Source organism: Anabrus simplex, chromosome 1, assembly GCF_040414725.1.
Source record: "Anabrus simplex isolate iqAnaSimp1 chromosome 1, ASM4041472v1, whole genome shotgun sequence".
In the NCBI taxonomy this organism is placed as follows: Eukaryota; Metazoa; Arthropoda; class Insecta; order Orthoptera; family Tettigoniidae; genus Anabrus; species Anabrus simplex.
This window is the reverse complement of record NC_090265.1, coordinates 983,739,649-983,764,429: the sequence shown is the minus strand read 5'-3', so window position 1 is coordinate 983,764,429 and position 24,781 is coordinate 983,739,649. Positions and strand designations below refer to the sequence as shown.

General features: G+C 39.5%; 1 protein-coding gene across 1 annotated transcript; it reads left to right on the top strand.

The window, feature by feature from the left end:
- Positions 1-7,419: 7,419 nt before the first annotated feature.
- Positions 7,420-22,810, top strand: LOC136857846 (uncharacterized). The gene is made up of 4 exons (XM_067136825.2): positions 7,420-7,582; positions 12,276-12,391; positions 17,155-17,420; positions 19,182-22,810. The coding sequence occupies exons 1-4, from the start codon at positions 7,421-7,423 to the stop codon at positions 19,274-19,276; spliced, it is 639 nt and encodes a 212-aa protein (XP_066992926.2). The 5' UTR covers position 7,420; the 3' UTR covers positions 19,277-22,810.
- Positions 22,811-24,781: the final 1,971 nt, after the last annotated feature.

Below are 24,781 nucleotides of genomic sequence, written 5' to 3'. Positions count from 1 at the left end.
CCAACATCTCGTTAAAAGTTTCCTTCTCCAAATCAGCCAGTCCATATATAATTATATTTATCTTCCTATCTTCCCGTTTTCGCGTCAATTCCTCAGTCTCAAGTTTCCTTACCTTTACCTCTAAGTCCAGAACTTTATTCTTAATTTCCTCCAACTCAAAGTTATTTTGCACCAGACACTCCTTGATCTCACTTAGTTCTGTTTTTAAAACAAACTTCATATCTTGCAGTCCCTTGTTCGGGTCCATCAATAGATCCTTCGTAACTTCCTTCAGCTTCTCAATATCCTTCCAAGATAGGCCAGGGTCCAGATTCAACTCCACACCACCGATCACTAGCAGTACCATCACAACAAATGCTGTTAACACAGACTGTAAAGTTACAAGGGCTGATGACCATTATGAATGGACATAATATTTATCCTACAATGACACCTCCCTATAGCACACCTGTATTGTTCGGCGTACGCACTCTAGTCACACACTCAGCACAAGATGTCCGTTCACCTCGTTGGTTGCAATACAACTGCGTCTTCTATATTGAGCCCCATTAGGAAAAATTAATTGGGTTTAGGTAACAAACCAAAGAGGGAACTCCAAATACATTGGAATAAAAAAGCAGTACATTTACACTTGTAATAAATACACATGTATGAAGTTTTCCATAATAGTGTACTTGGATTTCGTAGTTTTAATGTTTCTGAGTCCTTACAGGTATACTCACACACAGAGAGATACAGACAAAAAGAATAAATTTAAACACTGCAACTGTAGTGGGCTATGTTTTGCCGATATTTTAGCACTGTAGACCTTATTTTCTCTTAATATGAGTCTTTTACGAACTTGCCAATTGCTTCATGCACCTCTGATTGCTGATATGATAAAATACACTGTATGTTAAGTGGGAGTTGAAAGTTGATTGTACCGGGCGAGTTGGCCGTGTGGCCAGTGGCACGCGGCTGTGAGCTTGCATCCGGGAGATAGTGGGTTCGAATCCCACTGTCGGCAGCCCTGAATATGGTTTTCCGTGGTTTCCCATTTTCACACCAGGCAAATGCTGGGGCTGTACCTTAATTAAGGACACGGCCACTTCCAACTCCTAGGCCTTTCCTCTCCCATCGTCGCCATAAGACCTATCTGTGTCGGTGCGACGTAAAAGCAACTAACAAAAAAAATGTTGATTGTAAGTAAAATTGTTATTAATTCGTTCTGCTGCACATGATAAAGTTGATACGAGAAGAAAAAGTGATTGAGATCAGCGATTGCTTGGCGGTCAGAGGAACAGTAAAGCGAGTCTAGGACTCCTATCCGGTAGAGATGATTTGCAAAAATGCTGTGATTGAAACTCATTCGAATAACAGAAGTGACGTAACGGTGACAAGCATTCCACTTGGAGAATCAAGGTGAGTGTGGAGGGTATGGTTGTACAACAGCGTATTGTTTTCCGAGCTGCATTTTTGAAATGTCCCTATCTTCTTCGATTTGCGCTTGGGAACACTGCTTGATACGTGGCACATAGTGTCGAATTGGCCCTGGCGAATCTAGGCATTGCCCAAATTCGTTGCTGCTCTAGCGAGCCGGTCAGCATATTCTGCTGGATACCTATATGGCTGGGTATCCAGAGGAAGCGCACCTCAGTATTAAGACATTAAAGTTGTCGAAACCTCTGAATGACTGAATTTAACGAACCGTTAATTTTAATGTAGTAGGTGACTGTAGTTTCTTCAAGACACTGAGCGAGTCAGTATTTATAAGAACCGAAGGTTTAGCACTCAAACAATATGCTAAGTCTTCGGAAATAGCAACAGCTTCTGTTGTAAAAATAGACCAATCATGTGGTAACATAAATAAACGAGCTTCTTCAGTTGCAGGATCTTAAAAAGCGCATCCCACTGCAGGCAGTGGGGGTATTTTTGAGCCATCAGTGAAGATCTGAAGAGCACTGGGCTACTGGATTTAACTATTGTATATTCTACAAAGTAAGACTGAACTCTAGTTAGAGGAAGTAAGTCCGTTGTAAGAAGATGTATTGGAGTGGAAAACAATAAGTAGGAGTACGTATTCTCAAATGCAGGGCAAGACTTGCGGGGTGTTGACGATGGAAGTATGGGGCGTAGAAACTGAAGACTGTTCAGAAGGCATATTTTATTAATCCATTTTGGGTTTCCGTGCTCTTCCACAACGATTTCTAAATCGGCCAGACGGTTGCAAATTGGTGGATCATTGTTGTACACCCTGGCTAATACAAGTTTATCTGCTAAATATTGTCGACGTACCAGAGCGAGGAGGTTCGGCGCACTCTACATAGTAACAGTGCATTTGTTGAGGTCGAATCCATTGCTCCAATGTAGGTTCTGACACAATTATATTGTTTCTGTCCAGCTTGCGCAGAGCAACTTTGCTTCCGTTATGATAGAAGATACTTCCATAATACATTTTGAATCGGATCAATCTGCGATATAGGGTAAAGAAAACACAGGCATCAGCACCGAACCGTGTTCGGGTGAGGGTACGAAGAATATTCGGAGTTCGTTTCAGTTTTTGGTGTAAGATCAAGATATATGTGGTCAGACAAGTGTCATTTGTAAGACCTAGAAACCTTGCCTGAGGTTTGACTCTGAAGTTGTAGGATCTCAAGTTCAGGGTTAATGGCGTTTCTCTGAGGTGTTTTCTAGTAATTATCATCTACTTGAAACTTGGAAGGTAACAAGAATAAATTATTTTCTAGGAGCCAGTGGTCAAATTGTGATATGACTGAAGCTATTTGAGCTTCTATTCTTTGTAGACGGTCGATGACCTAGATGCTAGGCCCCTTTAAACAACAAGCATCATAATCATCGTCTTGATCACTCTTTGTAGACAAGTTGCACTAGTATATATATACACACACACATAACGTTATTGGATTTACGTCCCACTAAATACTTTTACGGTTTTCGGAGATGCCGATGTGCCCGAATTCAGTCACGCAGGAGTTCTTTTACGTACCAGTAAATCTGACACGACGCTGACGTATTTGAGCACCTTCAAATACCACCGGACTGAGCCAGGATCAAACCAAGTTGGGGTCAGAAGGCTAGCGCCTCAACTGTCTGAGCCACTCACACACATCGTCAGCATATTGTAATATTTTAATCCTGGGTGAAAATATGTTTTCTAGATAACTGGTGTAAATGATGTAGAGCAAGGGCTAATCACTGCACCTTGAGACAATCCTTGTGAGACTTTGCATGGTCCAAGTAGTTTATGATGATAACGCATATATAGCCATCTAGTGTGTAGAAGATTATAAATTCCCTTGATGATCAGATGGAGAGGGCCAAGTTCCGCCAATCCGCCAATTAGACACTAATCTTGAAATATCAACGTTGTCGTACGCAGCAGAGATATCCAGAAAAAGGGCAAGTATGTAACTTTTCTTAGCAAATGTAGAAGGTTATGACATTCTAACCTCCATTCGAGTCGAAGTTTAATCATTCTCTCGAGAGTTTTCAGTAGGTATACAGAAAGACAAATCGATAGGACGATATGGGTTGGAATCCTCTGCTGAGTTTCAGGGTGGTTATCACAATCTGTGTAGGCCAGGATATCGGGAATTCTCCTTGAGTTCATATTTCGTTTATGATCTGAAGAAGCCACTGTAGAGCTTGGGTTGATAGAAGGGCCAGAAATGAGTAACAAATATAAAATCCTGGTGCAATGCATCTCAGCTAATGTAAAGGAAGAGCATAAGAAATTATTAATCAGCGTGGTGCTGAACTAAAGTGATTGTGAGTCAACGAATGGTGAAGGTATTTTGTCAAAGAATCCCTCTATACAAGCTGCTGAGGTAACATAGGCTCGTGGACTGCGATCTTTGTGTCGAAATGCTTTGATTTTGTTCCAGACGTCAGAGATGTTGTCATTCTTGTCTAATGAAAAATTAAAATCCACAGCCTATTTCCAGTCATTCGACCGAGTCAGGAATGGAATGATTGAAGCCCCATCTAGCGGCGAGGATATGAATTGTGCCGGCTACTGAAGCCTGTCGCACTCCTCTGGGGCAATGATTAATGAATGACAGATAATATGAAATTATACTGGAGAGGGTTGCTGGAATTAAATATGACAGAGAAAACCGGATTACCCGGAGAAAAACCTGTCCCACTTCCGCTTTGCCCAGCACAAATCTCACATGGAGTGACCGGGACTTGAACCATGGAACCCAGCGGCGAGAGGCCGGCACGCTGCCGCCTGAGCCACGGAGGCTCTTCCTGTCTAATGATTCACAAAATTCTTTTCAACTGTTTTTTTTTTTTTCCTTTCTTTAAACAAAATCTTCTCACTTGAGCTGTAGTTTTCTGGCATTTATGGTACCTCTCAAAGGTGCGTTGTTCACGATAATGCCGAAGCACTGTCCGTCGTCGTACAACAGCCCGAGAGCAATCTGGGGTGCACCAGACTGCTGGTTTTCCCGTGTGTGTAGACCCAACTTTCTTGAGGGGAATTGAATTGGATACAGCTTTCTCCATAGTGTAAATGTAGAGATTGTAGCTGATACCACTAGAAGTTTGCAGTGGAAGATTTCTTCCATATTGGCTGTGAAAAGTGGTCAATTTGCTGTAGAGCAGTTCCATTTTCCTAACGACACTTTCTGGTGCTGAGGAAGAGAAGTTTCTATCTTAATCAAAATGGGAACGTAGTTGGAACCCCCAGAACAGTTAGAATGGACCGGTCGGTTGAAATAGGTAAAGCGGGAGTGGTAATAGTAAGGTCGACTGCAGATTTTTTATCTAATCAGTGAATGAACCAAGGTAGGGGAATGATCATTCAGGATTACTAAATTATATTGGTCGGTAATGTTGACCATATCATTGCCGAAGCAATCAGTGGCTACCAACCCCATGCTGTGGAATGAGCATCGGAGTCCTCCACATATGATCTGTCGGGGAGGTAGTTGATTCATGATTGCTTGTCAAATATCCAAGGTGATTGCTGTTCTCGATGGGCAACACCCAGATGCAATCGCAAGAGTTGTAGAGGTTAGTTCAACACTAGCTGCAATCAGTTGAAATGATGAAGACCCACTACTTTGAATAATTATTTCCCTGTAAGAATGCAGTGCTCATCAGAATGGCTACACCATCATATCCATCATAACGGTGTTCCCTTATAGTGTTATAGTTACGAAAATAGATATACCTTTGAGGTTTAAACCGTGTTTCTGATAGGACAACAACACGTGGCTTTATATCATGCATTCCGTTGAAGAATTTTAAATGTCATTATTAGACTCGAAGATTCGCAGCAACATATTTTTGATCGCCATGGGTTGTAGAGAATCAGATTGTTGGGAAGAAGATTGATGGATCAGTATAGTAATGAGGTTATAGATGTGTTCAGCGAGCCGTTCGATAGTGTTTGGATGAATCTGTGGAGCATTAGGGATCTGAGGAGCCTGTGGGTGTGGATTGACTGGCATTGGAACTTGTTGCCGTGTTGGGGATGGTGAAATTCTGTAATTAAGATGATTCCCAAGTGGTTGTGGGAGTCTAGGATTAGTCGCTGTAGGTGTCGTATATTTTCGGGGATATTTTCATGTCTCATTGATAGATTATTGATTGGTTGTTGTGGAGAGGAAGGAGGGGTAACTACCTCGGTGCGCAGAGAAGGAAAAATGTCTTCTGTGTTGATATCGGGGGAATAATATTCTTATGTGTGGGAATAAATTTTCGTGGAGGCATGTCTTGGGTGCCTCCAATCATCGCTTAGTGAGAGTTCCATTCTAAAGAAGCCCGCGCGTCCTTGAAGGATGTGTTATTCTGCACCGCGAACTCCGCTGTACGTTACCGGCGTTGGTATTCCGGGCATTGCTTGTCAGTAGCTAAATGTTGTCCGTGGCAGTGAAGGCATTTCATGACATTCCTGTAGAGAGTGGGCTCCACCGCAACGAATGCCCCTTCTTCCACTGCGGCATTGAGTCCTGATGTGGCCATGAGGTTGGCAATTTGAACAAATCCTCAAGGTAGGAACGTAAGGGGATACCTCACATCGCATGCAATGAATATATATGTGTTATGGGAGAATTTGGAAATCGAATGTCAGTACACCGGTCTGGAGTCGAATGAGAGTCTTGTTTAAGAAATCGGCACGCTTATAATATACTGTATTCAGAAACTGCTACTTCACGAATTTCGTCCTCTTTAAGGCTCGCTTCGACTGATCGAATTATACCTTGTTTGTGGACACAATGAGACGAAATATAAGTCTCTAGGTTATTATTCGAAAAATTAGAGGCACTAACTAGACTATTGGCGTTAAGAGCACTGTTCACTTCTATTTTAATTCTATTACACTAAACATTGTATATTATTCTTTACAACGGTGCACGGGAGCAAATTCTCCCACTTAGATCTTATTTTATTTTATTTTATTTTTCACGCGAAGTAATAGATTCCGTTTGGTTTATATCCACATACTAAGACTCAAGCTATTATTCACGCAGTACCAACTGCCACATGTTGCCGTCTTACAACTGGCGTAGCAAGAGGTCTGAGTTTCAAGCTCGGGGCATAGGATTGTGGCAAAGAGAGAGTGAAAACACCACCAGTGGTCATTTTTCACTACGCTGTCATTTTCTCTATTTGCTTTACGTCTCACCGGGATGGTTGCCTAGTTGTACTTTCTCTTAAAACAATAATCATCACCACTACCACCACCAGACAAACAGGTCTCATGACGACGATGGGATAGGACAGGGCTGGGATTAGGAAGGAAGAAAATCATCTTCAGGGCCACCGTAAATGGGGTTCAAACCCACTCGTGAATTCTACCTAACAACTACGTGACCAAAACCTACAATGCTGGCTTAAGGCATCTGAAGAGCCTATAAGAAACGGCGGAAGTGTTGATAATCTAAATGTTTTCTCTTTAACAAAACTTCTCCCATCATCATTAGTTTAGGAAAATAATACTTATCAACAGGAGTGTCATTATTTTGTAAGTTGATGGTTATGACAAATATTACTTTTTAATCTGATCATTTCTAAGAATACCGGTTACATCTCCCTGTATTACGTCTCTGGTGTTTCTCGTATTAACGTAAATGATTGTGATAAGATCTTATTTCACTGAATATCGTTCGTTTATCTTTGGCGTTAACCGATTGTGATATGTTTCTTTAGGAACAAGTCGTTTGTTTACAAGCATATAGTTCGCACGTAATCTCGTCTTACTCAGTTTCTCTGACGTTATCCAGTGGGAAGTTCGGAAAACTTGGCCACGTTAGTCACCAAATAGCCCCATTTCCTAACCATTAGTGTGAACAATGATAACATCTACACAAGTACCTGCTATTAGCACATTCTGGCGATAAACGGACGATGCTGATAAAGTCTATATAAAACTCCCCAGTTCGTTGGTTCTGACATATAGTTACTAAACATGACTTCTCAGATTGTTTTCGTGGTGATATCGACTCTACTTGCCACTGTGTATGGGCATGGCTATCTGTACAACCCACCAAATCGCGGGTCTCTGTGGCGCTTTGGCTATAACACCCCAGTGAACTACAACGACAACCAGCAGTTCTGCGGTGGCCGATATGTAAGTTACAACACAACTGATATTTAATAAAGAGCATTGTACCATCCGCAATCAACTGTAGAAATTGCCTCAATAATTTAAGCAACAGCGACGCAGTTTGTTAGTTGTCCCTCTGTTCCCAAAATGGCAAATTTGATCCTGACTGAGGTCAGTGTTATTTAAGAGTGTTTAAAGCATCAACTCAGTGTCGTCGGTTTCTGGAACATTAAAAATCTTCTATGGGATAAAAGTTTTGACTTCGCGACATCTCTTAAAATCATCAATTCATAAAGAACGTTAAACACATAGTACTTATTTGTGACGGAGCTTCATTCTAATGTGTGGGAGACTACCTTGGTCGACTGAGTGATATCATGATCTCTCTCTGGATTTCCTGCAGTGGTAACACCTGGGACAATACTAACGAAGCCATTGTTCCTTCGGCTAGGCATAGAGACAATTGGGAACTTGCAGTGCTGTAGGACTGCTAACTTCAGAAAACACAAACTATGCAGTTTCTAGCAAAGCTGGCTTAAAAGCGAATATTAGTAAAGAAAGTTAATTGATAAACATTCCCAAAAATAATTAAGAATATTGTTTTTTCAGACATTTTTAGGGCTGTTCAACTGTAATTATTTTAGTAATTTATGGGATCAGCCCTGGTCGATAAAAACATTTAAAATAATGGGATTGGGGGGGGGGGGGTGTTGCCTAGCGATATACTTGAGGTGCTTCTGTAATCTGAGATGATTTTTAAGTGGTTTATGCGTTAACGATGCATGCTTTGATTACCTGAAATTAGGAGCGTCTGCCTCTTTTTATTTCGAACTCTGTCCTCTCGAAAAACACATATAATCAGAAGTTTACTTTACCATATTTTCGAGTATCCGCACCCAACTGAAATCATCACCAGCTGCGGCCCGATTTTAATCAAGTCCGTCAGCTTCTTCCCTCATTCCTTGATATTCTACACAGTAGATGTGTCACTAGACTACATTATTTATAGCAGGAGCAAGAAGAGTCATCCAAACTTATTTTGTAGGATTTTTAAATAGTACGTTGTTCTTATGCATACTTTGACAACTCCCACCATTGGATATAAAGTCGCAGCATAATCGTGTTTAAATAAAGACGTCTTGTGGAAAATTTTTGGGAATGTGTATCAATTCACTTTCTTTACTAACATTCGCTTTTACGCCAGCTTTGCTAGAAACTGCACAATTTGTGTTTTCTGGATTTCACCTTTCATTAGAAAGTATTACATGTGCCAATGGAAATTCTCTACTGAACTTTGTAAGTTCCAGCTCAAAATCCATGTAATTCGTACAAATACTCAAAGTTATCAAATCAAATCAAATCAAATCAAATCAAATCAAATCAAATCAAAATCTCTTTATTTGCAAATGAGGTGTCTACCTCGGTGGCAAATGGTACACTAAAATACATTATTGTCAAGCACTAAATTTTAAATTAACAAGAGAAGAAATTTTTTTCTAGAATACAATAATATACAATTTATGCCAACAATTTTTTTCTATTAAACAAACAGATCATCCTTAATAAATTTATATTGTTTACAAAATTCTACTTATAATATCTCCTATACTTACAAACATAGTCAACTCATATACAGTATGTGGAATTACTTCAAATAATACTATGCAACTGGTATAAGATTAAAATTTACATTGCATTTATTTACTTTTTTTTTTTTTACCCATTTTGGAACCTAAGTAGCACAACGACCTGCTGCGTCTTAACCAGAGCCTCCTTTTGCCACCACTTTTCAGAGTTCCTGAAGGGCCTTCACAGCTACCGTAGCGGTCCCAGGGCCCTCGAAGTCCCCACTGTACTTCACCCCAACAGGCAGTCCCCTACTTTGGCTGTCCAAACTCCATGGACCAGGGGATGGAATTATTTTTTTAACACACATTTTTTATTTACAATAGCCTGCACTGGTCGAATGCCCTCTAACAATTCATTTATTTTCCCTGTTGCTGTTTATTCTCTTCTTGAATACCTGTACAGATTTTGGAAAAGGATCAAACACTACCCCTGATAAACTGTTCCACTCCTTCACGCCCTTCCCAATGAATGAAAATTTACCCCAGTCGTTTCTGCTAAAATTCCTTCTGATCTTATGTTTGTGGTCAGTTCTGCCAATATAATTATTTTCCAACTGAAGCCTCTCACGGATTTCTCCCCATGCTTCTTCTCCTGTATAGGCTCTATATAATCCTATAAGTCTAGTTTTCTCCCTTCTCTTACTTAAAGTTTCCCACCCAAGTTCCTCTAACATTTCTGATACACTACTGTTTCTCCTGAAATCCCCTGTTACAAATCTTGCTGCTTTCCTCTGCACACTATCTATTTCTTTTATTAGGTATTCTTGGTGAGGATCCCAAACACTGTTTGCATATTCCAATAATGGACGAACCATACTTAAGTAACTTTTTTTCTTTTAATTCTTTATTGCATCCTTTAAGTAGCCTCATTATGACATGTAACGATCTGTATGCTTTCCCAACAATGTCATCAACATGACCCTTCCACTGCAAATTACTTTCAAATCTCACACCTAAGTATTTGCACTTGCCATCTTTTGGGATAACTACCTCATCCAAAGTATATTCAAATTCAGTTTTAAAGCTCTTGTTTGTAAATGTTGTAACAGTTGATTTGTCTCCATTAACCTTCATATTATTTTCTTCAACCCATTGTTGGATACTTTCAAGGTCCCTTTGTAATTCTGAACTATCCTCAATGTTATTTATTTCCCTATAAACAATTATATCATCTGCATACAATCTTATTTTTGATGTTATATTGTTCCCTAAATCTTTTGTGTATATTAAAAAAAGTAACGGACCGATTATACTACCCTGTGCGATTCCCTTCCAAACTTTCTCTTCCTGGGATATATTATTTCCTACTTTGATTTTCTGAACCCTTGAATTTAGAAATGTTCTTATCCAATGTGTAACCCTTACGTCCAATCCTATTCCCTCCAATTTCTTTAATAATATTCCATGTTCCACTCTACCAAAGGCTTTGGAAAGATCTATGGCTATGCAATCTAACTGGCCTCCTGAATCCAACTGATCTGATATGTCCTGCTGAAATCCCACCAGGTGTGCCTCACAAGAAAATTTCTTTCTAAATCCATACTTGCTCCTCATGAACCAATTTTTATCATCACATATCCCTCTGATGTACTTTGCTATTAAACTGTCCAGTATTTTACAAACTATACTGGTCAGGCTGATTGGTCTGTAGTTCTCTGGTTTCCTTTTATCACCCTTTCCTTTATAAATTGGTATTATTATAGATTCCTTCCATTCTTTTGGTATTACACTATTATTTATGACATAGTCAAAGAGAAATTTTAAATAAGGCACTATGTACCACCCCATTATCTCCGACATTAATCCTTCCCTGTAAGTGCCTGTTTACACCACAAGCTATTTTCCTGTTGCAGTAGTAGAATGGACTACAAAATCAGGAATAAGCAAAGTAAGTAGGACAGAAGTACAATACAATTATTTTTCGAAGATAAAGTTAAAGGAAATATTAAATGAAGTACAATCGTAGAAGAAAACCATTACCTTGGACAGCTCACCATTTGTACTCCTACAACTGAAAATAGAGACTAAAATCATTGCTGAAATAACGAAGTGAGGTCTGAAATTAGTGTTGGAAGACATGGAAAATAAGGGCTATACATTTTCTAATGAACTTTCTGTTTGACAAGGTTCAAAATAAACCCTAAGTTGTTCCATAGCATTACTTAACTTACTTCTAAACTAATATTGCCACTTAAACTGCTATCACATTCATATAATGTTATAAATTATTCAGTTATTTCCACCAAATCATGAAGTTTCTTACATTGTTTACGATGGTACACATCGTCTTGTAATTTTCCTTACGGTCCAAAAATGTTATAATATGGAAAGAAAAACGAATAATAATAATAATAATAATAATAATAATAATAATAATAATAATAATAATAATAATAATCGCAATATCATCCCTTGGAATAATGTCAATTTTAAGAGATACCAGAATATCGGAATTTTGTCACTTATAAATTCCTTGAGGCGCATTTAAACCAACCCAGATATCGCCAACTTCTGCTAGGTTTGGAAACAGGAGGACAACTAGTAACACGCTACGCCACTGAGATCAGCTTTAATGTAAAAATGTGTTCATTAGTGAGCAAACTAAATATACTATTCCTTATTCATGTGAGCTGTGCATTCTTCAACAAAGACATAAAAAACAAACAAACAAACGCCATGGAGCAACAGTCCCGAAAGGCCTTGGCCCACCAAGCGATCGCTGCTCAGCCCGAAGGCCTGCAGATTACGAGGTGTCGCAACAAAGAAATACTCTGATACAAAAATCAAGATACTAAATCAGACCAGAGGAAAAGATAGATTTACAGGACATAACTTGAAACACTCGGGACATGTTCATTTGGTTTTAGAGGAAGTGTAGGAAGTATAGTAGGAAATCAAGACAAACAGATTATTGTAGACGTTATCACAGAATAGAGTGACGTGGAATGTTGCATCAAACCAACCTATATAGACTGGCAATCCAGCCAATAAGACCGTGAACTATGATTCAGGGAACGTGAATGGGGAAGCTAAATTCATCAGACCGATGATTCACTATAGGTTAATACCAATGCTGTATTCTGTTTCAGGTTCAATGGTTCCAGAACGATGGAAAATGTGGGGAGTGTGGTGATAACTACTCTCTGCCTCGACCACGATCTCAAGAGAACGGAGGAACTTACGGCAAAGGGATAATCTCTGGGGTGTAAGTACATCTTGCCCAGAATACGTATCACAGACACTTCTCAGTTAATAATAATAATAATAATAATAATAATAATAATAATAATAATAATAATAATAATAATAATAATAATAATAATAATGCCTGGCTCTTTGGCCAAATGGTCAACGTTTGGACCGTTGATTCTGAGTGTACCGGATTCGATTCTCGAAGGGGTCGGGGAATTTATTCGCGCCCAGTTAATTCCTCCGACTCGGGGAAATCACCCTACCAACCACCACAGAAACACTAGCGAAAACGTCCCTCCACATAGTGTTGGTGTCAGGAAGGGCATCCATCCATAAAACCGGGTCAAGTCCACATGTGCTACACAGTTCGCACCCGCGACCCCATCAGGGTATGGGGATAAGTGGAAGAAAATAATAATAATAATAATAATAATAATAATAATAATAATAATATAATGCACATGTTCACTAGAGATAGTTTTACTTTTATTACTTATCATTATAACCATCCTTAACGCTTAGATGATATTAAATGGATGAATTTCTTCTTCTTTGAATTTCCCAAAAACTTTACGGCGGTAAAAGCAAATATCTTATCTTCCATTGGTAATTTGCATTCATGAATTTGGTTATTACGGAATCCAGGGCATTACTGAAACACACGCAGAAATGAACGGTTTCAGTGCCTCTTTGTATTAATTAATGAAGAAAGTTAGTTCTATTTGCGGCTAGCACAACAAATATCCTGTGTTGTGGTAAATATTTACGAGTGAAGGATACTTATCCAACAACAGCCGCAGATAAAACGCCTTCTTGCGCCCTCGTAGAATTAATCAATATTATAGGCCTACCGCTGTTTCTTTAACTTCCTTCTCGGAGTTGTGATTTAAGTTTCCATTCTTTCCAAAATTTGTGCTTAAAAATGTTGCAATAGTGGCTTGTCTTTTTTGACAACCACACACATGTTCGTTCCGAAGTAGGGAAGGGCAGTTTCTTGAATATCGTGCTAGAACGGGTGTCAATTGGCCTTCACAAAATGATAGGAAGAAAGAAACTACTGTAGGTAGTTGAGTGTGGGCAGTTGTAGCGCTGGATGTTAAGGGCATTATAAATTTATAAATTATATTAGCTAATTTAATAATTATATTTAATTCAAATAAAATTCGGAAAATAGTGGGTACGAATCACACCGACGTGACGACAACCCTGATGATCGTTCTCCGTCGTTTCCCGTTTTTACACTAGATAAATGCCGGGGATGTATCTTACTTGAGGCCATGGCCACTACTTTTCCAATCCTAGCCCTTTCTCTTCATTGCTTCTTCGAAAACCTTCGATGTGTTCGTGCGACGCTAAACCACTATCAAGAAATAATGAAAAATATTTTTCTATTTGGAGCTTACCATATATGCAAAATAATTAAACTGTGCAAATTAAACAACAGCAACAAATAATTAAATGAGTATTTAGATTGAAATGAAATGGCGTATGGCTTTTAGTGCCGGGAGTGTCGGAGAATATGTTCGGCTCGCCAGGTGCAGGTCTTTTGATTTGACGTCCGTAGGCAACCTGTGCGTCGTACTGAGGATGAAATGATGATGAAAACGGCACATACACACAGCCCTGTACCAGCGAAATTAACGAATGTTGGCTAAAATTCCAGACCCTGCCGGGAACCGAACCCGGGTCCCTTGTGACCAAAGGCCAGAACGCTAACCATTTAGCCATGGAACCGGATATTATTTACATTAATAAATAATCACAGATATTTCCGAAATATGTACAAAAGTTGGTGTATTCCTTAATATTGCCTTAATCTTTGCTAAATGGCCTTCTTAATGAGAAAATAACGTGATAACATTTTGAGCAATCTCGGTATTATAACAATATGAATTGTTTTAGAATAGGAGCATTTGAATTACTAAAATAAGTTCAGTGTAAAGTTAGCAGCGCGAATCATGTTTCAATTATTGTTACTGCACTTCAACGCATAGGATGTCCAGTTGCAAGGTGCCAACTATTCATATGCACGCTGGCGCCTCTCTTTGTTCTAAAGCGTTCTTCATGAACAGAGGTGACACTCATTTCGCCTTCATGTACACGAAATATTGATACACTGTTATTACAGTGTCCCATGGTTCACGACAATGCGTGACACCACTCCTAAGTAACATTAAAATGATGTAATGATGTTAAATGTTTAAGAACTATCTTATTAACATAAATTGTTCAATATTATTTAGTATAAATATCCCTCAAAAGAGTTTGAGATCACATGTTTATCAATACAGACGGAATCATCGCGTGTAAATAATTAATGTACTACTGTATGTTCAATTTTTTATTCCTTTCTCCAAACCTTTTTTCACATCCTGGTGACTCCATGCCTTCTTCTACCGCTTTTTCCACACTTGTGGGGTAACGGGTGTCAACAGTGTCGCACAAGTGGATCTGTCCCGGTTATATGGAGGATGCCCTTCCCGACGCCAACAATATGTGGAGTGATGAAGACCTATTAACTATTGCGTGTTGCTGTGTTGGTTGGTATAGTGGTATGTTATATGGTATGAAGAGGAATGTGTTGGGACAAACACAAACACTCAGTCCTCAAACCGTAGCAATTAACCACACATAGTTAAAATGTCCGGCACAGTCGGGAATCGAACCCGGGGCCTCTGAACTGAAGGCAAGTACGCTGACCATTCAGCCAATAAGCCGGACTGTCGAACTCTCTGAACACTCCACCGTGGTATGTTCAATTATTTATTTATTTATTTATTTATTTATTTATTTATTTATTTATTTATTTATTTATTTATTTATTTATTTATTTATTTATTTATTTTATTTGTTTACCACTTTTATTACGTTCTGGTTCCCTATGAGAATCAACATCTGTATCATCAGAAACAGCATTGTCAGACACGTGGTACTAGAACTAGGCCGTCGATACGTAATTGAACATGTAAATATTGTCCAAATTCTCGTTCAGCACTGATTCTATTCCTGGCCGGTTCGGCAATTTTATGCGCATCTGGTTAATTCCTCTCGTTCGTTACTTGACTGAATATTTGTGTTCGTCTTAATACACATCACAACACCAGCCACCACAGGAACATGTAGTAAAGAATGCATACCTCCAAATAGACTTTTCAAGAAGGGTAACCGACCGTAAAACTGGACAGATCTACATGTTTTGACACATATCGCTCCTGTTGCCAGCACACCTACCAAGACGCATGGCTAGTGCATACCGTGGAGGCCACTGCGTAGGCTACTTGATGCCATCTGATGGCCAAGCAGGCATCAGTTTTTGGTAATGAGACAAAGTCCCTCATAGTGCATTGGCACTGCCGGTGGCTCCAAGTAGGTTACGCAGTATGCACTAGCCATGCGTCTTGGTAGACTATTTACCAACTGATGAGCCCAACTTAGCACACTGGGGCGAAACGCTGGCAACCAGGAATGTGTTAGCTGGAAAATGTATAATGTCCAATAACGGACCATTTATATTGGTATTATAATGCTGCTTCTATCAATTCTTTTCCTTAAGATTGGTCACGCCTCCTAGCCACGTATGAATATGCTGTCCATGAGAACAATTTCCATTGTGCTCATTTTCCTATATGAAGTGTAAACGAAAATGAACCTTAAATACATTATTCTGTAGGAGTGCGCAAATACGTCATACAAACACACATTCCCACAGTACGGTAAAAATGAACACAACGAAAATTGTTCGATGGACTGCATATCCGTAAGTGACTGGGAGGCGTGATCGGTCTTATGTACAGTAAAATGATGGATAGGAAGAGCATTGTCAGATAGGTAGCATTAGAACTAGGCTGTCGATATGGTAATACGAATTCGGCTACACAAATTGAAACACGTGATTCTTTATGTCAATCCCAAAATGTTCAAAGTAATTCTCCTATAGCGTTTGCTTGAATGTTTCATTGGATGTTTTAGCAGCAGAATTTCAGTACTTCATTATGAATTTAATTTTCACTCAACAATGTCTAAAGAAAAAACAACAATATTTATAAATAACGATTTCTTACACAGTAAACTGTTTGCCATACATGAATGATATTTTTTCAGCAATGAAGACACTTAATTGGAGCCAGGTAAAGGTGATAAAGACATATTCGGTACACACGAAAGAACGTGGGTTCGATCTCTATCAGGAAGCCGAGATAATTCGAAATAAGGTTGTTTCCTCTGAAGACCTAGGGTTCATTGGACTAACGACATAAATGAGTGCCTGGTTAATAACACGAGTTGAAAGCAGCCGAGTCTAAAACTGATCCCTGTATCTCTATCCCATTAAGTGCTGAATATGGTTGGAAGCTTTAACTCCCGTACCTCGACGGGCCTTAATGGTTTGTGTCAAAATCGGTTTCGCTTTCTGTTTTCATGTTAAAAGTCATAAAGTACATAAGAAGTGATAAATGCAATATCTTTTTTTTTGCTAGGAGCTTTACGTCGCACCGACACAGATAGGTCTTATGGCGACGATGGGATAGGAAAGGCCTAGGAGTTGGAAGGAAGCGGCCGTGGCCTTAATTAAGGTACAGCCCCAGCATTTGCCTGGTGTGAAAATGGGAAACCACGGAAAACCATTTTTCAGGGCTGCCGATAGTGGGATTCGAACCTACTATCTCCCGGATGCAAGCTCACAGACACGCGCCTCTACGCGCACGGCCAACCCGCCCGGTGCAATATCCTTAGTCCCTAGAATAAACACTATCTCTGTAATCCGATGGTATATTCTAGATACAAGGAAGGAGAAGTGATGACTGCTACAGCTCAGATCACAGCCAAACACATGGGCTACTTCCAGTTCCGGCTATGTCCACTCAACAACTCATCGCAGCTAGAGACAGAGGAATGTTTCTCCAAGTATACTCTGTTCCTGGCGGATGGCAACGGGACCAAGTACAAGCTACCTTCAAACGACACGGGCAAGTTCTCAGCGAAACTAAAGCTGCCGAAAGGACTGACCTGCAAGCAATGTGTGCTGCAATGGACGTGGACCACAGGTAAATAGTTCAAGAGTGCATGTTCTGTGTTTCCTCAGAGAGTTGGATTGAGCCATACTAGATTAGACCTAAAGAGGTTTCTTTTTCTAAAACTGTTCTTTCATTTGTCTATGAGTGAACGTATAATTTGGTTCTATTAATAATTATTACAAGCTTGAAGAATCCTTAAGGATGATTAGGTAAATATATCTGTACTGTATAGAATCTTTATGCGTTCTGCATAATATTCTTCCAACAATATCATCGGAAATATGTGATTTCGTTTGTCTCAGTGTTAGAGATGTATGTTTTAAATACAAACTTCACTCAGGATGATCTCTGTTTTAGAAATATGGGAATAGCTAATTGCCGATAGAAACCGATACTATGAGTTGTTTGGAAGCCTTGGTGTTTGTAATATAAATTCATCAAAGTCGAGGAATGGATTCGTATGAATTAACTCCCAAAAGTGGAAGTCTCGTATATAACTCTTTTGATTCCCTGGTGGGGAATCGAAAAACGCTCAATCAATCAATCAATCAATCAATCAATCAATCATTGATCTGCATTTAGGGCTGTCACCCAGGTGGCAAATTCCCGATCAGTTGTGTACCTAGTCTTTCCTGAAATGATTTAAAAGAACTTGGAAATTTACGAACTTTTCCTGTGATAAATGATTCCAATCCTCAATTTCTCTTCATATAAATGAATATTTGCCCTAATTTGCTCTATTCATTTCCAATTTTATCTTCATATTATAATCTCTCTTGCCTTTGAAAGCTCCACTCAAGCTTATACCACTCCACCTCTACACGGGAACACACCTCTTTATCGAGCAGCTCATCTCCTTACTCCCAAGTCTTCCCCAAGTTTGCTTGCTAGTTGCTTTACGTCGCGCCGACACAGATAGGTCTTATGGCGACGATGGGACAGGAAAGGGCTAGGAGTGGGAAGGAAGCGGCCGTGGCCTTAATTAAGGTACAGCCCCAGCATTCACCTGGTGAGAAAATGGGAAACCACGGAAAACCATCTTCAGGGCTGCCGATAGTGGGGTTCGAACCTACTATCTCCCGAATACTGGATACTGGCCGCACTTAAGCGACTGCAGCTATCGAGCTCGGTCCCAAAGTTTGCAGCATTTTCGCAACGGTACTCTTTTGAAGGAAAACACCCAGAACAAATCGTCCTGCTTTTGCAGGTGAACCGAGTGCATCCTTACCGCCTCGGATAGACAGCTCCCTGTCATTCCTCTAATGCAGTAGATAGTAGAACATTTAGAGAACAAACTGGTTGTCTGTATATTTTTAATAAATTACATTTTAATTTAAGTGAGATCATTTCAGGAACTGAGCCCCGCAAGGAGTCGAAGGTAATTGTTGTGAAAATGAGTCTACACATTAAGCAAAATGGCAAAAGCAATTTGCACCTGATGTAACATAATCAGTTATCTGTACATGAAGGTGATTTCTTTACTGATTAAATGCACCTAAGAATACACATTTACAAATATAGTCACTGAATGTGAGGCCAAGACATTATGACAGTGTCGGAAAATTATTAGACCGAAATAATCGGTCTAGCATTGATCAATTATGTAATATACAATTTACTTTAAATAATGCATGAATAATGTATCGTTTACAATTATGATTGAACAAAGCACATTTAAGCAAACACCACATTCAGCATATTCTGATATAACTTGAATGAAATGTTGAAATGGAATGCACTCTACTTTTTATTTAGTGTCTTTATAACAATACCGTACATTATGTTTCGCAGGGAACTCATGGGGCACTTGTGACGATGGCACAGGGGCTCTAGGATGTGGACCACAGGAGACATTCCGAACTTGTTCGGACATCACCATCCAATAATAAGCTGCTATTAACCTCGGCGTTGAAAATCAAAAGTTCAGCAAGAGAACGACATTCATCTTCTTCTTGGTTCTGGTTCAACGATACCATGTTTAGAAATGTTATGAAGACATGGAATTGGAACACTGCAATAGCTTCATAGATCAATGCCAGTAATGTGCAGAATTTTACAGACATGGAAATCGTTTGACCGGAGAATCTAAGTGGTGATAGTCTGAACTTTTAATGAGAGATTATTGCTTTTGTTGATTGATGGACCATGAATGAATCTCCCGAAGATCAGCCCAGATCCTGCTTACAACCAACGTCGTATCTTTTAATGAAGCCTCAGACCTGTTTTGCACACCCTTCGATCCTACAGCTGACAATAAGAAATCATTTTTCTTGGTGGCTAAATACCACTTCATGGGGATAACATTATAGCCTGTCAGTAAAAGGCGAGCTGCAAACATAAATACGTGTTATGAGAGTCCACAAGAAGGGAAAGACTCCTTCGCTTGTCAAACTCAGCTTGGACTCAAACACGTTTTCTGAACGTGTATACGTATCGATGATGTAGAATGCCTACCTTTCATGCCAAAATTTCACATTTTTGCATTAAGTGCATATTCACAAATTTTCGCTTATCTGTTGAGCAAACACCCTTTAAAATTTATTTCCCAATAATTCTTCATACATACATACATACATACATTCCTATGCCGTGGTACACGATTTAAAATTGACTTTCCCTCTCTCCTATAAAGTTGACTATCTTTACATCTGAGTTTTGTATTCTGCACCATCGATGCATTCGTTAGATTAATAACTTCTGCAAGAATATCACTATTTCTCTTTCTAAATGCCTACAGAGATCTATTCGATGATGTTTGGCTTTCCCCTCGGGAAGGTTCTTTGATCCCTTGTGATGTTTTTAATACGAAAGGGTGTTTCACATTTTTCTGACTTAATTCTAAAATAGTTTTAAGAGTAAAGGAAATATGTAGATACAATTACAGATCATTCAGAACTCTTGAAATATTTGAGGTACTCTATTGATTACTATGCAAGCCTGGTGTATGTACATTGAAGAGGCGGTACTAAATTTATGCGGATCAATGTAAGTGTAGCACGGTTCATTGTAAGTTACAATATTCACTGGAAGCAGCATGAATTCAGCACAGGCATGCTGAAAATGTGTGTTGAGGCAGCTTAATGAGTAAGTCGTTAACTCTCGAAGAAACTGAGGTTCGAGCCTCAGAAGTAGCAGTCATTATCTAGGTATCTCCCGGTATAATCAGTCGCTTACATTCTAGATAGTTTCTATCCGGTGCAAAGGCAGGTCGGCGACCGTTGACCTCACTGAACTTTCACATCAGATCAAGAAAATGTGGAGTTTACCCTTTTCATGACCTATAGGCTACTAGACCAGGTCTGACCTACTGGCAATAGGGCGAGGCCTTTTCCATCAATTAGACGAATAATTGTAACAGTAATGTTCATCTTGGAATTAATATTACAGCGTCATAAAAATAATCGCACCAACATATCGTAATGTGAATAAATACGAGACATTAACAAAATCCAAGATCTGGATTTAAATTTAAAACAAGAGTGCTATTTCTCCTACTGCGATAATTTTGCACCCTCTTAGGAAGCAAAAGGAGTCTAGAGATAAAATATTTGAAACAATAACATTTGTTCGTTCATAGAGAGTATCGTCCTATCAGTTTCTTATACAAATTTGTCTTTCTTTCAGGTAATAAAATATTGTATCATGAACACAATAAATGTGATAATCGTATACTTCTTTCAAATATTTGAACTAAAGGGCGTGATTAGTGTAGTCGGACTGCTGAAATTTTACCTGCACGGCCGACGAGTTCCATTGGATCACAAATAGGAATTTTTTCCCTAAAATATAATATGTCCTCAGGAAGGGCAACCGACCTTAACCCCCAGTGACTTCAGAAGTACCTCATATAAACTGGATAAAATAATTTGGACATGTCAATAACTCGTGTAAAAAGAAAAAGCTATTCATTGTGTAGTTCTTTTCAATTACGGCCCCAATGGAGGTGAGCTCTGTGTACCTGTTTAACGACATACCAGCCCTCCTACCAATCTTATAGTATATTTCTGGAAGTGCCGGTAATCGAACCCGGACCCCTGAGGACGGCAGTTAATAGTGTTATTAATAGTGTTAACCGTTACACTACGGAGGTAGACTCCGTACCATTTGTAGGTTCTTATAATTACAAAAAATTCAACTTTAAAGAAAATAAATGTTCATGTTATAGACTTGTAAGTCCATGACCAACATGCGCGGAAGAGCTTTTATAAGTACATAGTACGGTTTATAAATAAGGAACGAGCCCGTTTAAGACAAATATTGTGAAGACATCGATGAATCCAAACTTTTCACAAGAGTCTTCTTCTTGCTAGGGGCTTTACGTCGCGCCGACACAGATAGGTCTTATGGCGACGATGGGATAGGAAAGACCTAGGAGTTGAAAGGAAGCGGCCGTGGCCTTCATTAAGGTACAGCCCCAGCATTTGCCTGGTGTGAAAATGGGAAACCACGGAAAACCATTTTCAGGGCTGCCGATAGTGGGATTCGAACCTACTATCTCCCGGATGCAAGCTCACAGCCGCGCGCCTCTACGCGCACGGCCAACTCGCCCGGTAACAAGAGTCAGTATACTATTTACAGATAGTCCCTCACTGAGTCACTTAGTCGTTGATTCGAAGTGATATTCGTCGCGAGTGTAGTCTGTAGTTTTCTAGTAGATGAGCTTATTTTCTGCATCAATTTCCTCGGACTTTTCTGTAACTATATGCTGTCTAGCAATGGAAAGAAAGAATGTGCGGATTTGACTCGCACAAACGGGGTTGCTCTATAAAATATGACTCAAAGACTGTGAAAACCTACCCACGCACCACGGTATCAAACAAAACTACTAAAGAATAGCTAAGGTTGAAACCTAAAGTAATGTGCTAATATTTACTGTGAGCGACACTTCGTTACCACCATACTCACTGAATATGAACTTCCTAGTACCGATATATATTTTAAATTTGTAGGAGAACAATCAACAATAGAGCTTGGGTACAAACGTGAAGTCACTCAATGGATAAAACAGTATTCATTATTTAGATGCATTCTCTTCTTGTCATTTAACTAGCGAGCTCTCTGCATTGTACACAGTTATTAATGCTTTTATATACCTCGAAAGTTTAATATATTAAACAAAATATAGTTTGTGTATTATTTACTATTAAGTTAGCTTAAATTATAACATTTGTAAATAATATTTTCGTGTATATATTTTTGGAAAACGACTTATGATCTTTGTAATAAACTTTGTACTGAAATGAAAAAATCTTTATTTTATGAAAATATTCTGAGTATTTTCAAGGTGTAACGAGTAAAATGCAGTTTGAGATGTTATATATGAATCTTTACACACTTCAGCATTCTCTTCAAGCCACTATGATCGAACTACGCTTCTACATAATGCATTCACAGCCAGGACTGTGCATACATGTTGATCAGTATCCAAATCACAAAAGTTGTCTCCCAGGTCTCCTATTCCTCCTTGTATCTTCTATGGCCGAGTGCGTTAGTCTCCTATGAAATCTACCTTATCCCATTTGGCTCACATTATTGCACTTTTCCTACGTACAGCTTCATCCAAATTCTTCCAGTGATAGTGCGAGTTAAAAATTAAACTCGTGTCCTCATTCCGAGGTGGTGCAGCTCTTTTCAGGCACACCCCATTGGAGGTGAGCTGCATGTACCATTTCAACCACATACCAGCCCTCCTGCCATTCTTAAATTTCTGGCAGTACCGGGAATCGAACCCGGGCCCCCGAGGACGGCATAACACTAACCGTTACGCTGCGGAGGCGGACATAGTGCTAGTGACTGTCATCCTTAAAGCAGAAGCTAAAACGTGATTATTCATGCGTTATCGGTGAGATAGGAATATTCCTTCCTCTTCAAGTATTGAAGGTATTGGCTAAAGAAAGTGAAGTGCATGGAGGGCATAAAAGTGGAAGATTTCCAAAGCCTCGCCAAACATAATACGATTAAAGTTGGAAGGGAACTGAATCGACCGAAGGATGTCAGATTGAAAAAAGTAAAAAGAAGAAAGAGGAAGTTGTCAGATGTAAGTAAAGATAATACTAGACTTAGTTTCGGCACCCTGGTCACCACTCCATAAGAAATGTGTATATCCTAATGTTTAAAACATTTTCGCTATTTTCCAGTTTCTTCGAACCAGCAATCATTCTTGCTACATTCAAGTCCAATAAGATACCTGTAGTCCATCGAGGTTTAACTCTGTACAGCAAAGTCGACTTGAAAACAGAACTATGAAGTATAATTTATCTTACAAAGTCACTTCATTCTTGCAAAATATAATTGATCATAGCATCGAACTTAACTTACTATTTAGTATTACCATACTTAAGTTCCATTTCTCACTATACTGCCACCCTGGAAGGAAACGCAGTCTAAATGGTTCACATTTAAAGTCACGTTCCAATGATTCGAATTCTTAGAAAAACTGATGCTCCTTTAGTTATGTCCTCCTGTGGGGGGGGGGGAGAATAACATCCATGGTATCCCCTGCCTGTCGTAAGAGGCGACTAAAGGGGGCGCAGGGGCTCTTAACTTGGGAACGTGGGTTGACAACTACGGTGCCCTCTGCTGAGTTCTGGCATTACTTCCACTTACTTGTGCAAAGCTCCTCACTTTTATCTCTACCGAGCTCGATAGCTGCAGTCGCTTAAGTGCGGCCAGTATCCAGTATTCGGGAGATAGTAGGTTCGAACCCCACTGTCGGCAGCCCTGAAAATGGTTTTCCGTGGTTTCCCATTTTCACACCAGGCAAATGCTGGGGCTGTACCTTAATTAAGGCCACGGCCGCTTCCTTCCCACTCCTAGCCCTTTCTTGTCCCATCGTCGCCATAAGACCTATCTGTGTCGGTGCGACGTAAAGCAACTAGCAAAAAACTTTTATCTATCCCATCCGACCTTCCTTGGTCAACTCTTGTTCTTTTGCGACGAGGCCTAGAGTGTCTTTCATTTCTACGCCCTTCGTGGTCCTTATCTTTCTTTGACAGACACTTTCATTTTTCGAAGTGTTGGACCCATTTCATTTTTCCCCTCTGATTGGTGGTTATAGAATATGGTTGCCCAGTTATACTTTCTCTTAAACAATAATCACCACCTCCTATAATTATGATCACGATGCCAGCAGTCATATAAAACCACGGGCTTTGCCTGGTTTGATTCATATGTATCCAGAGTTTTAATTCAAAATCTTCCCTTCCCTGTTGTCATCAATTTAGCCTGAGAACCAATATATAAAATAGCGTAGGATAGGGTAGATTTACCGAGCGAGTTGGTCATGCGGTTAGGGGTGCGCAGCTATGGGCTTGTATTCGGGAGATAATAGGTTCAAACGTCACTGTCGGCAGCCCTGAAGATGGATTTATGTGGTTGCCCAGTTTCACACC